Consider the following 16,926-nt stretch of genomic DNA (forward strand, 5'->3'; position numbering starts at 1 on the left):
CCCCAAATACTATAGCTCACAATATTGTGATCTACCAGGAAGGTTGCCACCATACAGAGATATGGAAGTGTCTGACGGGTACCAGGCAGCATTTAGAAGAATATTTCCTGATGATGATATAAGAGATGTAATCATGGATGAGTTCATAGCATTTGTCAATGCTACAGGTCTAAGTAATGATGCTCTTCGTCATCGGTTCAAGAAGCATGCTAATGGTTGGTGGTACCTCCATGGCCAAAAATTCCGAACATTGCAGCCCCTTGCAATCAAAGTTATATCACAAGTAAGTTTTATTTTTTTTTAAATTAGCTCACTTTATCTTCAAAAGAATTTTTTAATAAGATTGAATTAATTCCTTTTTAATTGCCTACCCTATGTTGTCTTTATAGGTTGCTAGTTCTTCTGCATCAGAAAGAAATTGGAGCACCTATTCTTTCATCCACTCGGTGAAGCGCAATAGGTTGCAATCAAAAAAAGCCGAGAACCTGGTATTTGTGCATAACAACTTGCGCCTTCTTTCACACAAGAGTCAAGAATACAAAGAAGGGGAGACAAAGAAGTGGGATGTAGATGCAAAGATTGCGGACTTGGATGCTTCCACTACTGCGCTTACAATTGATGATTTTGATAACTTTGATGCCAATACCATTGTTGATTCTGCTGCTGATCCCATTGGCCTTGGTGCAAGTAATAGCGTAGGCGAAGAAGGAGGAGATGAAGAAGAAGATGAAGAAGAAGAAGATGAATATGAAGAAGATGAAGATGAAGAATGAAGAACTTAGAACTAGAAATTCAGAATTTTAATAGATTTTCATTCTATTAGTTACTGTTAAACATTGAACGTGAAACAATGACACTTGAACTTGATATTTTAAATGTTTTGAATCTTTCATCTTTGATGTTGAAGTTGATTGAATTATGTTACTATATGATGGTATGCTCACCATGATACATTGATATGTTATTGTTTATGGCTATGCTGTTTTAAAGTTTTAAATGTGTTTATGGTACTATGCTACATTCTAATTTTAACTCATGCTTCATAAAAATGTATATATATATATATATATATATATATATATATATATATATATATATATATATATATATATATATATATATATATATATATATATATATATATATAATTTTTACATGTTTTTGTACTAACGAACCCAAACGAACCCAAACCCCTTTCCAAAATTTTGTCGAACCAGCGAACCGGTTCTCGAACCCAAACCCGGAACCGAACCACGAACCGGCAACTTAGATAATAAGTAATCAATATTATATAGGTTAAGCTCAGAAATAGTAAGTTTTGGATGCAACTATAAGCAGTGTGAGGTCTGTAGTCACTGATCATCCTGTAGTAGATTTGAAGTTGGAACATGCGTCTAGATAAGTCTTATGGAATGGAGAAAGGGTGCTCCCCCTCTTGATCAAGAAATTTCTGATATAACAGATCTAGAATGAGAAAATATGTAGACCCTAGTAGCCGCTACACATTGAGGAGGAATGCAGTGGCCAGTATTGATCCCCAATTCAGGTGAATTTACCTTAATATCCAACAGGAGCCCTGAGACTATGAGTACAGTGTCAGCAAATATAAATGTATTTTCAGTGATTTGATTGTTGCTCAACTGTCATTATTTTGAAGATTAGCTGAGACCTGTAAAGCCAATCAATCGAAAGGTCTGACCCCTGACAAAATGACCCTACAATCCACCTGATTCTTTAAAGAAGGAATTGGTGCAGTTCAATTTACTCAACTGGTTTAGTAAAAGCTAAAACATCAACCTGACAACCAGTAGTTGTAGCATTGACTTACTTGTAAGAACAGTTCGAGTGAAGAACAGAAACAAAATTAAAGCTTCAACAGATGACTATTAAGTTAATTACTTCAAAGTTCAGAAGGTATGAGAATAGCATCTATTTAATGTTGACTAAAATTTTACTTTAGTTGCAAATCACTAGGTATTCAAGTAGTGTAGTTCACTTTGTGGAATCTTATTGTTATAATTACTCCCGAACAAGATATATATTACTCATTAAAAATGGAAAATCTATATAAGTTAGTTTTATATAGCCCACAAATAAGTGGACTATGCTCCAACAAAAGTGAAAAGGTTGTGACAGTAGATACTTATGTCCCCATTGGAGCAGAGGCATTATGAACTTTATAATTAGATGTACCGGTTTCATCAAATTATTTAAATTATTTTATTTGTAATCCAAATTTGAGGGGTGATGGAAATGTAGTTGGTATTGATCCCAAATTACCAATGCCTTATGTAGATGAGCATCAAGGGATACCAAATCTCTACTGACACTAGATCTATTGTGTTGATAACCAACTAATGGGATAATTCATAACAACGGATAAAAATAATGCAGTTACATATTCAGTATTTCCTATCCAAGCTATCTAGCTAACACCGTGCACAATACTTCAGATTAAACAAAGGTGCATAGAAGAGATACATGTTGGACATGAAGTTGAAAGAAAAATAAGGTATATATTCTCAAGTTATTTGGTTCCCAATGAGAACTACATTTTCTGTTGGTTACTGTGATTTTCTTTATCAGGTTTCTAGTGATCAATCTAGAACTAGTGGTGTCCCTAATATGAAATGTGATGGCTCTAGTTCTCATTGTACTCCATCATAGCCACCCATGTTTCATCTCAAGTTTTTGACTTTTCATATTTGTTTTCCATGAAGTTATCTTAATATCTAGTAGGGTTCTATTTTAAAAATTTCAGAGTTTCTATTTATGTTCAGATTTAGATTTTAGATTGTTGTCTTCAATTTTTTTATTTCAATCTGTTAAAAATGATCTATTTTTTACATTCTCTAGCTCTAAGTTTATTGGGCCAAGAAATTGGATTTCAGGACAACAGCATGTTATAATAATATAACGACCTTAACTTTACTGCTTCTATATGTTTTGATCCTTCATTAGTAATCCAAACAGGGGTCAAATTTAATATGATATTCAGTGCAGGCAAAGTGTATGAATTATGTTTGAGATAATATGTGTAGACCTTGATGTGTTTTTGTGCCTTGAAAGGCATCACATGGATGGTTCCTTGCAGATCATCTCAACCTGAGCTAAAAAAAGTGAACATTCTAACACAAGAAAGAAAAAGGGAATGGAATCATGAAAACACTATGTTCTTTTAAATGGCTTTAGTGAATGGACTAGTACGAAAATGACAAAGAAAAGGTGGCACTGGCAATCCCTTTACTTTTACCCAAGAGGCAAGGAGCATATGAAATTAACATAAGCTCATAAAAGCCCATGTCTAGGGTATGTCTATAAGCACCATCTCCAATCTTCCTCTACCAACAAGAATAGCCTTCATTTAGCATTTAGTACATCTCCTTGGGTCCAACAGAGCACACTTATATTTTTTGGGTCTCTGACACATCATGTAAACTGCAAATTTACTATTTATTGTTTATCATTCATTGTATAAATTATTGCTTATTATTTGCTTAATGTGTAGACAATGAATTACCCCACCCTGAATGTAGAAATACCCACCAACATAAACAAGAGGTAACAATCCAACACAACCATGATCTTCTTCAATGTTTTCCCAGGATACATATCAATCAATTAAAATACAAGATACTGTAAATCTGCCAATGAGTTGAACTTGAAAACCACCAAACAGCAATACAGACTTTTCTTCACTGCAAGTTAGAAGAGGCCTAATTATTCTAAAACCTAGCAATTACTTGTCAAATTGTCTCAGCTGGCCCTCTTACACAGCTTTTTATATCCTTTATTGACCAAAAGCAAACAGATATCATGCCACTTGAAACTGCTATTTATAAAATTGAATGAGTCATTTGTCATCAAAAAATTAATCAATTAACTAGATATACTTCTGTTTAAAATATAAAATTGAGACAATTTGAAAGGAAGAATGTTGCCAGTGATTTCTTAAACTAATTGAGAAGAACTTTCCCAAATAACATCATTGACCAATTTCTTCCTTAAGAAGAGACATAATTACAAGATTAGAAAGTGACAGCTTCTGGAAAAACTCACCCAGCTAATGCTGCAGGGTCCCATGCAGATGGAACCTCTTGTTTCACTGCATCACGTAGTACTATATGTGATCTTGTAAGCCCTACGCTGTAAAGAGTTATAAACCATCCATCAAAGGCGAGATGTTTTGTTGCAGATGCATCTTTTTGCCATGAGCCTGTGAATTCGAACATCGCATTGAATATACCTGAAGGAATTTTCCCTGGTATATTGAGTTCCTGATTAAAATGCTCTGACATCTGCAATTATTTTTTAACACACATATTGTAGACTTCAGATATTTCAGAATACATACTATTCCTTATTATGAAGTTAAAACTAACAAAAATATTCAGCTTCACTGGACCGAATTATAAAAAACAAATCTGATTAGGATGTGCCAAATCTTATTTACTATGTTCCCCCAAGTTTCCGGTACGGGGACGGCAGGGGACGGCGGGACGGGTTTCTGGGACGGCAAATTTTTTTGGCAATTTTGGGGACAAGGGGGACAACAAACAAGGACGGCTATATATATATAAAGAAATTTTAAAATATATATTGAAATTTGCAAATATACATGTCATTCATATGAGCATGTCATTTAAACATTATAGAACCATAAAATACAACATTTGAATGCCATCTAGGAAATAATATCCGATTTTAGTACCCAATTGTCAAAATGCATATCAATATCAGTGAACACTGAATAATGAACATTAACAATTCTCAATATCATAATGTCATAATGATAAATATGATAAATCTGAAAATCAAAATCAAAATATGCCCAAAGCTATAGGCCCAACAGGTAGAGGGCTGCCATAAAGTCATAAGTATCAATGCATCATAATCATGTTCATGTTCAACATTAAAAAAAAACATAGAAAAATGAAGCAGCCTGCTGCTCCTATTTTGCCTCTACTACCTTTTAGGGCATTTGGAGGGGTGGGGACAACTTGGCCGACCAAGTTGGAGGCTTTTAAAAAAAAAATTATGCTAAACTTTTTAAATTTTATGCAAACAAAAAAGGGAGACTGCCAGAAGTACCCGGTACGGAAAGGGGACGTCCCCTTTCCATACCGGGTACTTCTGGCCGTCCCCCTTTTTCCCCTCAACCGTCCCCAAGTTTTTGACACGTCCCCTGCATTTTTTCACTTTTTGGGGACGGCTGGGGGACGTCCCAGACCCGTCCCCGAAACACCGGGTTTTAGGCCAGGTACGCGTCCCTGGGGAACATAGCTCATTTATCAATTCTTTTTTACCACTCAGCATTATTCCGTCAGCCAAAAAAAATAATGTATGAAGAGTACGATAAAAAAACTGTAGACTAGTCAAAAAAACAGAATGAGTTTCAACCCATTATAGCTCTATCTAAAGTTAATAAAAAGACAAATATTAATAAAAATGAATATAAACTCTCAGTTAACATAAACAGCAAGCAAAGTAGTGTAAAACCAAGGTAAATAGTTACCTTGACCCAAACATCAATTAACATTGTCATCAACTCAGAAAGAAAATGTTTGAGACAACAAATCAAAGATTTTGAAACATAACTCCCATGAATATCAACATTTTATATAGTGTGGCATACAATGGCAATTTACTGTAACAGACAAGCAAAAGAGGGAATTGCTTAATTAACAAAAGTATACTTGTGAGCATCAATCCATAGGAGAGAACGGTATATCTTACAGATATAAATTTTGAGCGAATGACCATAGGACTCATCGTGACATGAATACTGTTTTCTCATGGATCATACAAACCATCTCTATTTGAGCAAAAAAAAAAAAAAGGGTTTAATCTCTATTTTTTTTAGTGAGATAATTGATCACTTTGAGCCTTGAGGACTTCGCAAATTGTCAACGTAATTTTATCATTTCACTTTTTCAAAATGTCAATGTGTACATTGTTACATACACCTCCAAGACAACTAGTCAATTAAAACAAACTGTCTTTGAAGACTACAAGTCTGCAAAAGCTAACAAAATAATTAACATTGGCTTCAAGCAAAATGACAAACATAATGGCAATTCATTCCACATTAACTATTCCAATGAGGATATGAAACTCTGAATAGATTTGCACCCTCCATCAGTTGTCAAAACTTAAAACTTAATGTTCCTATCTGACTTTAGCCAGCAATTCCTCCTATTTGTTGCATCTTGTCTTAAAGGTCTGCTTGCAGTCCTTGTTTTGTGGGGCAATGTTGTTCAGGCATTCTAGTTCAAATATTTTCTAGGCAATGTTAACATGTACATTAAAACATACAACTAGGAAGCAACTAGTCAAGAAAACAAACCATAACAAGCCAAACAAAATCTTTGCCATTAACTTAAAAAGGATCTAACAAAGATTATGCAAATTTGTACTCTACTTCAACAACTTAAGTATCTCAATGATTTTACATTCCCCATTAATCATTAATGTGCCTATCTGACTCCTCCTACAATGTAGCATATTGTCTAGAACTGATTGCAGCCATCATTTTGTGGGGCAATACTTCTCAGGAATTTCAGCTCCAACATTTTCTAGGAAAGAAACTATCTAAGGTCATTTTTTAAGTTCTCTGTGTGTAATGTCTGCACTGTGTATAAATTCTTGTAAGGATATTTTTCGAGTTTATTTTAAAGAATGTCAGCCATGCTTTACTACATCTTATCTTTTCTTGTGGTTATAATGGCTAGAAGAATGTTCCAATCTCCAAAAGCTCCTTGAATGTGTAAGAACATTCCTTTAAAGAAAGGAATGAAGCAGGAGAAACATCATCAGCAGGCTAATTGAGTAATTTACAGTTGTAATTGACCCTACATCAAACTGTCATGAATAAGATTGCCCTGAACAAGCCTATTCAAGGTGATAAAAAAAGACCTTCATAAGCATAGAGAGTTTGCAGTCATTCACTCCTTTTGACTAAACAGAAATAGAAATTTTTGAGGCAGCAAGAAAGTTGGACTGCTGCTGAAATATTGGACAGTCAATTTCAGTCCCATGGAAGACTCCCTTCAATAACAATAACAACTCTGGATTTTCCCTCAAACTCTGTGCTGATTCAATCTGTTTATGTTATAGATTCCTACTAAAAGGGTGTGCGGCAATAAATCAAAGAGCCTAGGGTGACATGCGCCCCCCCCCCCAAAAAAAAAAGGAATCTTGGATTCATATTAAATTTCAACAGCACTGCCAAAGAGATTGCAGAACTATCTGGAGACGGGAATGCCCTGAGAAACAATGAAGGTGAGTGTAGATTATATATCGTAAAGACTCGTATAGTTTGGACAGACTGTTAAAATAGTAGCTGTGATAGAATCTTCATACTTGTGTTGAGATGCCTTAGATTTATCTGCAATTATGAACTGGTTATTTTGCATTCAATCTGTTGTTTCCTGTTTCTTGTGAGCCTCCTTGCTTAACATATCCAAGACTACTTTCCTCGTGTTCGTTATACATATCGGGAGAATTCCATGGGCGTCATCATTACTATATCATGTCTTCTCTTTTGTCATTGGATGACATGGCATCTTGCTGACTTGACATCTTTGTGTCTCTTCATGTGGCAGCGGGTTTATTTTCTTTTCAATAACATCTCTCTTTATTGGTGTCATCTTGTGTTAATTGTGTGGTGGTGATTTCACATAACTATAACAAAAGATTCAACTCGAGCAGTTCATGCCTTCATCCGTTCTTTTGCTTCTCATCCTTTCGTCTCTTAGCATGGTCGGTATTTATTAATTTTTTTACCTATGGTCAAAATCTGCTTGGGCTATTCTGCATCGAGAGTTGCTTGAGAGTTGCCTGCCTGTGAGTATGTGTATTGGGAGCTGTCTGTGTGTGTGTGGCGGTCAAGTTCTTTCTTACAGCATTGATGTATACTCAGAGACATTTGAGAATAATTTAATTGGTGATTCTATTGAATGTGTTTGAGTAAGACTGTGGTGTTGGAAATACACTTAATTAGTGTCCATTTGATCTGTGAATAGACCTACAAGCTTATTCTGAGAATCACTTTCATTAGTAAAGTGTTTATTATATTAGACACTGAGAGATCTGTGAAGAAGGCAGATCCATTGATTGATAGCTGAAGAATTCAATCATAAGCAAAAAAAAATTGTAGTTGTTTTGAGATCTGAATAAAGGCATCATCTTTTGGGAGTGGCTGGATTTTTCCCTCGAGTAGGAGGGTTTTTTCAGGGTAAAATTGTGTCTGGCTTTCTTGTGTTTTGATGTTAAAGGTTTTGATTATTGCATTAATATATTCTGTTTAGAAAATTTAACATGGTATCAGAGTGGGTCTAAAGAAAATATCTTGAACCAGAACTCTTAAGCCTTGAGATATTCTATTCATGGAGATGTTCTTTGGCATTCATTGTACGAGATAGTATGCATGCAGGTACTAGGATCATCGTATAAATGCTGGTCTACAATTATTGTTCAATATTGTTTAAAGAGATAGCTATGTATTGATCCATATCTATGTGTGTACTGAGATCCTTCTTGAGAAAGATTAGACAAGAAGGAGATAAGTATTCTATGACTATACCTTTAAATATTGATCATGATGTTTTAATTATAACACTGAGAATAGCGTATGCTTTTAGCATTGATCTATATTTTTCTCTTCATGATAGTTTAATTCTATGAACTCTTCTAATCTCTCTAAAAATGCTTCCAGGATGGATCAAGAAGCAACGAGGTGATGAAGTTTGCATGGAAATGTTCAGAAACTTCTTTCTGAATGGACACTTGCAAGGAAATATTGATATACTGTTTCTAATATGGGAATTTGGAAGGAACCATTTAAGTACGCATCTCTAGGATTTAAGGAAATAATGAAGGTAAGGAAACAGGATAATGAAATGGGATAAAAGAAAAAAGAAATATTAGAAATTGCTTAAAATACAGGATATTATAAACCTCCTTCAAACAAGAAATCGAATGAGGGTCGTCTGAAGTATAGACACGCATTTCAAATTCTTTTCAACTAGATGGACTTTATTTGACAAAGTTGTTGGCACATAAATAAATCTAAAATACATTTCAAATTCTTTTCATAGATGGACTTTAACTGACAAAGTTGATGATGGCACAAATACAAGTCTGCCTAAGAATTCACAAGTAATCGAGGAAATTCCAGTGAAATAAGAAAACAACTATTGGAATATTAAATATCATATCAGAAAGGGCACTCCTAATCTGACAGAGTAATATATGCAAACATGATGCTAACAAATAGAATTTTAGCAGAAACATGGGAAAGAATATAAATAAAAAAGAGGAAACGGCACCCATTCCAGATGGCACCAAAGCAGTGGAAATTAAATAAAAAATTGCAGTTCAAGGAGCTTCAACTCTCTTCAGAAGAAGGTAAAATTAGTCACAGGAAGCCCACTATAAGAAAAGTTAAGGCAAACAATGAAAACTGTATGGGCCTTTCTCCAAATTTTCTCCGCAACTGTTGCTGATTAAGTTTAGGTGAATTTTGCAGTCAAATGATCCTGCAAAAGCCCTGTTTCAGCTCCTTCACAGAATTTTAGCTGTATTAGCTGCCAATTAATGTATTTTTTAATTTTTCCAATTGAAACCTCTTCAGTGTTGTCACGTTGAAATAAAAATGTTAGGCCAGTTTCACAAGCTTTCTGTATTTCTTTCTAGAACACAGAAAATTTCCTGCTCAGAGTTTGGATGGAGGAATGTTCTGATTCTTGCATTTTTATATGCTCAGAGTTTGTATTCACAGTTTTAACAAGTCGTAACTTTTTTTACAGCTTCCTGATTTTTCTTGTCAATAACTTAAGGCAAAAAATTAAAACTGCATGGGACCAGATCTATACGCAGTGCCCCAAAATTATCTTAGCCACTGAAAAAAGTATGGTGGCCCCCTTCAATCAAGCCATTAGGTTATATTGGTGCTACTTTTGATCCTCCTCTCTGAAGGCTGCTGATATTTTCCTCTTAGGAAGTTGTAGGTTTGTAAGAGTATACCAAACTTTACATTTGATGAATTAAAATTGTTTCATGTGACCACCTACAGCTTAAAAATTATTACATTGGAGAAGTGGACCCTCCATAGGACGATTGACTAAAGGGCATGATTCACAAATAATACACCCTGGAATTCAACATCAAATTAGCACAGATGAAATCTATTGAACTTTTACAATAAAATTCCTAGTAACATGATGATTTTATTCAAACTTGAACATATAGTTATACAAAGTTTGTCATCGCCGTCATTTCTAGGATGTAAATTCAGGTAATTCCACTTATTCCTCAAATGAAACTATTTTACAAGGGAGTTGCACCAATTCACCCAACAACTCAACAAACATAAACTAATAGTCTAACCCACTAACTATTACTAACTATTAACCATACTTTTAAATATTTAAACTTGTTCATCTAACCATGTGTAATGATTCCTTACACTGCCCCCTCTAATTCAGGAGATAAATAACTTTGCACATGAATTGGGACACACCTTTAGTTCATCATAGTTACAAACATATAATAGCTAGCATGTGTGGTCACACTACACATCTTTAGAAGCACAAGGCCTCAATGAACTCTCAACAAAGGATATGAATACACTCAGCTATCCTCCTTAAAAGTTGTTAACAAGGACACACAACTACCAACAGATGATCAGCTGAACTAGACCTTAATAAATCAATAACTAAGTTACCGGTTTGGGTTCGGTTCCAAGTTCGAAGTTCAAGAACCGATTTGCAAGTTCGTCAAAATCTTGGAAAGGGGTTTGGGTTCGTTTGGGTTTGTTAGTACAAAACATATAAAAATTATAAAAGATATATGTATATATACATATTTATGAAGTATGAGTTAAAATTAGAATGTAGCATAGTAGCATAAACACATTTAAATTTTAAAAAAAAAAACTTGTAATCATAGTGATCTTACCATCATATTGTCATAGTGCTCATATCATATAGTTCAACATCAAAGATTCAAAATATTAAAAATAAATTGTAGCATCAAGTTCAAGTACCATTGTTTCACATTCTTTGTTCAACTAATGGAATAAAAATCTATTAATATTCTACGTTCTTCAATCTTTATCTTCTTCTTATCATCTTCTTCTCCTTCTTCATTTTCTTCTTCTCTGGCATCAATTGACTCAGCAATAGAGCTAAGGCCAATGGGATCAGCAGCAGCAACAATGCTGTTGACATCAAATTCTTCAAAAAATGACAATGAGAGGCCACCAAAAGCATTTCGTAACAACCTTGTAGGGTTGTGGATGCCAACAACTTAATAACTTTTGCAAAAAAAAAGCACTTTTTTGCCGTCCGTGGGGCCCAAAAAGCATGTGGTTCGAACTGAACTTGGTTCAATTTTTTTGGCCTAGTTCACCCAAGTTCAAATTTGGTTTGAATGAGCAGACAAGAAATGGAACCCTGGTCAAGCCAAGTTCGAACCGGAACCAAACTTCGAACCAGTTCAAACTTCTGCAGGTCCGAGAGGTGGGGAGGTATCCGTGCAACTTGGATCAATAATCAACACTTTCTACTTACTAAAATGTTCCTTTGAACCAAAGAATGCTACATAACCATTACTCCAATCTCCAAGTTATCCACAAACTCAAGTTTCTTCTAAGGTCCCTCAGCACCATGCAGTGTTTGACTTCACTCAAGCATGTTGAACCATATGACCATGTGGACCACAAGATGGAATATGAAACTCTTCAATGGTTCTAGCAAATTCTTGGAAGGTGTCTAGATGTTTTGCTAGACTTGCATCCCTCGTGAGATTATATTCCCCTACTCAATCAAATTGACTTGTGTGGGCATTGAAATCCACTAATAGTGTATCCATTTGTAAAAAAAGGTAACTTATGAATTTAGAAAAGGCAACATTTAATGATTTTTTTTTTTAAAACAATTAAATATAACTTGTGAGATAAAGTAAAACACTTCTACAAGATGCTTTACAATACATTTTCACATATACTAGCAAAGTTTTGCTGGAAGCCGCATCCCAAATCAAAACTTACAAATTTGATACACTCCCTCCAGGAAAGATTACACTAAGAACACTAACAAATAAAACATAAAAACTTAAAGAAGTTGGAGCAAAGTTCTATTGCAAAAAGGATGACAAGTATATTTGACCCAAAGTGGCAAAACCTCGACAAATAACTCAACTTAGTTCATCAGATTGAGCACTAAGATGGATCCTCCGCGTAAACTAGAATACTTTGAACAAAAGTGAGCCTTAATTTTTTCTCCCTAATTTAGTCAAGTTTGTGAAAAGGTTTGTAAGATCTACTCTAAGAAGATATATTTGCTTCTTTTGAGTGATGAGGTTTTGAAATAAGAATCTCACTATGTGAAGAATATGTTGATATACAAACTTAAGCATCTTTGGCCTAGTTTGCCAAACCTCCATTCATGGATTTCCAAGCACTAGAAGCCTTTCTTTTTAAGCTTATTGACATTTACCGTTGTGCGTAAGGTCTTTTTGTAATTTTTAGTCAATTTATAGATGAATAGGTGAGTATCCTAGAGAAGGGGCAGCGATTGCGGGCAAAGTTTGTTTTAATACTAAAGCATATCCTACTCTCAACCCTCTTTCTTGATGCCTCTAGTTTAAGTCAGTCTTACTTATCCCCCATTATAATTTTTTACTGATTCTTGATTAAAGGCCATTAGTCATTCTCTCTCAATAACTTATTGGCGTTCTCTAGAAATAGATGCTCTTTTCCATCCTACTTATTCTCATATACAAATTGCATTACATATTTAAAGGTGTTGTCTCTAGTAATCTGGCTAGGAGTGGAGGATGTCTAGAAACCGTAGTTAGACCATGAAAATCTGGAATTTCATTAGTGTTTACACTTTGGGCTGGGACATTTGGTATTTCATTCTTGTTTTCACTTTTGACTGGGGCATTGGACAGACACTAACACAAAGGATAAGCTTGAAGCTAGCGGCCAAGCCCCATGGTGGAGAGATTGCAATTTATGAAGTTGTTGTTGAGGTTTCTCAAAAAGCCCTCTATCACTACTTTAGTCCTTTCCTCTCCTAGAGTTGAATCCGAGACTTCTAAAAAGGCCCTTTTGGATCCCCTCCTAGGGATGTGGTTGAATCCAAACCTTTAGTCTCCTTGGCTACTGAATAACATATCCCATACCGACACATCACTTTCATGAACTTTATTCTCCTCGACCTATGACGGCTTCAACTCTTGCATCAAATGTCAATCCTTCAATAATTGTTGGGGTTTCCCCACGCCCTCTTGGTAGGCCCTTGGTTTCTAGTGAGGTTGTCCCAACTGAAGGATTTGGACAATTCTTTACTATCAAAATGCTTTGTTTGGCAAGAAGGATTCCACTCGGATGGTCTTGAGATCACAAGAGATATAAGGTTGGATCTTAGATAGCTCTAGTGAGGGATCAAGGATGTTGTTTGTTTTCCTTAGGTATTTTAAATTTTTGGTATTTGTTTTTGTTTGATGAGCTGATTTGACTATTACGTTGTAAACAAATTTTTTAGAGTAAATGGATGAGGGTGCAATAGAACCTTATCTTAAGTTAACCAAAAACAATATTAATGATAGGTTAGGCAGGAGCCTACAACACAACGGTAACTTGTGAGCCTCTCATTGGAGAGGTCTTGGGTTCAAAACTACTCAAGCTTAACACATAATAATAATTAATCTTCACAAATAATAATAAATAAATGATAAATAATCAAGGCTTTAGCCAATTACCTATCAAATATATATGTGTGTGTGTGTGCGTGCGCGCGTGTGTGTGTGATAGGTTCAAAATTCAATTATTCAAACATATCAACTAATTATATATAATAAGTCCTAATAGTTTCGAAAGCAATACTCAACATCTAGTTTTCTATTGGGCATGGAAATTCACTTTCCCCTACTAGTCCCTACCCCTTAAATGTCTCTTTACTTTTATTTCAATTAAAGCATTTTTCCTCTTTAAAAAATGTAATGATTAGAGTAACTTGATGGTTATAAAAAGCAAATGGTCACAATGAAAAGGAAAGGCTTCTAAAATTTACTCTGCCTCACAGCCAATTCTTCTTGAGCAACAAACTACCTAAGCATAATCAAAGCAACTTCCAAGCTAATCCCAAAGTATTTCCAAATAATGAAAATGTGAAAAAGGGTAAAGGAAAAGAGAGAGCTCAAAGTCATAACTCCTTATCAGGGGTTTCAATGGGTCATGTAGTGACCTATATTAAAGCCTTGTGAGGCAAGCTCTCAATGCTAAAACACTTAGAAGAAACATCAGCCAGATTTGGCAGTACTAAAATTCCTAGGTAGTTAGACTAACAGTAAGCTAAGGCGTGAATTAACAACAATAAAAAATAGCCATTGGGATTACAGGTTTCAAATTGACCCTTAACATTAAAAAAAAAAAATCTCACATTTTGCCCTGACTTGACTAAATAAAAATTGAACATTAATTTATCAAGCTCATAAGAGATCATTCGTAGACAAAATGACTACTCAAGATAAATGGATCCCTGAAAGACTGACTCAACTATGGAATAGAAAATGCAGCTAATCCCAAAAAACTACATCTAAAAATACTGCATGGTGCGAACTCTGAAAGCTTAAAAATTGAAGAGTGACAACCATTTCCTTATAAACCCCTTGGATGCTAATGGATCTACATCAAATTTTCAGCCACATTAAACAAAAAAGGAACCACTCATTGTGGCTTCTATTTTGGCACAACAAATTATTTACTGGCTAAACATTCCATATTTAAAAGATAATGTATATCCACAAAAGACCCTCGTTCTTGCCCACACTTAGAAAGATTACCAAATGCCAGCCATTGCATTATTCACCTATACGTAATTTCAAGATTATCATCACACCAATTTTATTGATCAATGTTTGATGTTCTTGATATATATAAAGATCATTGCAAGATCTATTTCTGTAGACTTTTTAACATCCACGAGACCATAATTGTTAAATGTTAGCGCACAGCTAAAGACAGGATCTACTGCAATGCAAATGACAAAACTGAAATGTTTATATTGCTGTCCACATGTATGTTAGGCCACAATATCAAGGCCATAGCAAGGACTCCAATGCAGTAAATAAAATGAAATTATCTTATAGAGGTCCACACGCCAATAATAGCCTATGTACCCACGAGGCCACAGCTTGGACATACCGGTAATCCATGTGACACGAAGCCAAAGTTAGAAAATAATAAGCTGCAGTGCAAATGCAACAATCAAATTCAATGAGATCAAGTTGTGGCGCTGGCATTTCCTTCCATTGAGTATACCTTCAACTTTGAACAATAATAAGTTTTCATTTACTCTTGGAAGGATCAAATTCACGGTAACCAATTTGCTCAACCATTGCCACAGTGCTCTTGCTGATCAACAAATCAAGCACAAGAAATCCAAAATCTCAAATAAGAAGAACATCAAATGGAATAACCTCGATCAGCAAGAGTTGCAATTATTTCATATTAAATGAGAATATTGAAATCGAGTAGAACATATAATCAAACTCAACAGGTGCAGCATACCCAACTAAAGACATGTAAACCTTTTGTAGAATATATGAAACATCCCATCGGCAAGGTTACAAGACCAGAACAAATAATGTCCTAAGTCTGTCCTAAATCCCGGTGAATTTGAAGGATAACTTAAGGCTACCAAATAAAAACAAATCCGTGCCTCCTTTCTTAAATGGACGGAGCTCAATCGGGATTAGTGAGGCAATATAGTGCTACATATGCATATGTAGAAATGCTCGAATACTGAGTGCACTAAAATACCACATCCAATTAGGCGTAGTAAAATCAAAGCACGAGGTCGGGAACAAGTCCCGGAAAACTTCGAGGGAAAAGCTGAATCCCAGGTGAATGTGATGGAGAATATATATCCTCGCTGAGGATACAGCCCACGAGACATTTACCTATGAAAACAAAATCTCTACCATCCCTAAAAATACCCAATAATCCTCGAGAGTTTCGGTGAAATCCAAACGGGCAGAATTGCCCTCTCCAATTTCAAAAGCTAGAAATTGAAATCAATTTTAAAGTCTAACCCACCTGCTGAAACGGCAGAACGTCTGTCCTAAAGCGCGTGCGCTCCCCCTTATCGCACTTGATCGCCTTGGGCACATCGCGGACGGTAACGCCTCCGGGTATAACGGCATCCTGTTTGGACTCCCCTTGAAGGTCGATCAGGCAACCATCTCCCTTGCAGTAAGACAACCGCAGATCGTTGGTGATATCGTAGCCGCGACCCACAGCTCCAATTGCGTTCTCCGCAGCCGCTTGGGCCTTGCTCCTACTGTTCTGCCCTGCCATGCCCTAATACCATGGTCAGTGAAGGTGCTGGGTTCGACTCCCTGTGGCCGAAAAAATCATTATGGCCGTGCAGAACCAAAGAAATATAGCACCATTCACACCGTCATACGTCTCCCGTCCCGTCTACCTACTCTCTGCCGATTATTCAACGTTTATTAGCCCCTTTTCACTTTCCTCCCCTATATATATCGAGAATCGTCCGTATGCAGACAGTGAGAGAGAGAGAGAAGAGGATCCTCTGTTATTTACTGAAAATTGGTCCGTTTTTGCTCACTGTAGATTTCTTTTGGGTTTAATGCATTTTGAAATACGACTGTCCGATTCGTCATAAATGTGCGTCAACGTATGGCAGAATTTTGATTTGCCCTTTTGGAGGTTCAAAGTCTATAGGATCGCGAGCTGCCACACGTTGCTTTGACTCCCTCACCTCTCAAACCTACGAAATTGTGCGATACATAATTGGCAGATGCCTCTTGCTAAAAACGCAATTGAATTTTGACGGCCTGCATGACTCCTCACATCTTGTTTTTATGACGTTCTTTACTTGTTCAATATTG

General features: G+C 35.7%; 1 protein-coding gene and 1 long non-coding RNA gene across 2 annotated transcripts in view; one reads left to right on the forward strand and one right to left on the reverse strand.

Moving 5' to 3' along the window:
* The window catches only part of LOC149568930 (MAC/Perforin domain-containing protein), a 49,124-nt gene extending 32,598 nt beyond the window's left edge, over positions 1–16,526 (reverse strand). Inside the window, exons 1-2 of the mRNA XM_089821767.1 lie at positions 16,109–16,526; positions 4,060–4,298 (exon numbers count right to left, since the gene is read on the reverse strand). Of these exons, the coding sequence (XP_089677893.1) occupies positions 4,060–4,298; positions 16,109–16,369 (500 nt within the window). The 5' untranslated portion in view covers positions 16,370–16,526. The remainder of the gene's footprint in view (positions 1–4,059; positions 4,299–16,108) is intronic.
* LOC149568931 (uncharacterized) lies at positions 215–925 on the forward strand. The gene is made up of 2 exons (XR_016361710.1): positions 215–283; positions 390–925. It is a non-coding gene; the product is annotated as an uncharacterized LOC149568931 (long non-coding RNA).
* Positions 16,527–16,926: the final 400 nt, after the last annotated feature.

The sequence above is a fragment of the Cupressus sempervirens genome, chromosome 3, assembly GCF_028749045.1.
Source record: "Cupressus sempervirens isolate cs-2001-9-10 chromosome 3, ASM2874904v1, whole genome shotgun sequence".
Lineage (NCBI taxonomy): Eukaryota > Viridiplantae > Streptophyta > Pinopsida > Cupressales > Cupressaceae > Cupressus > Cupressus sempervirens.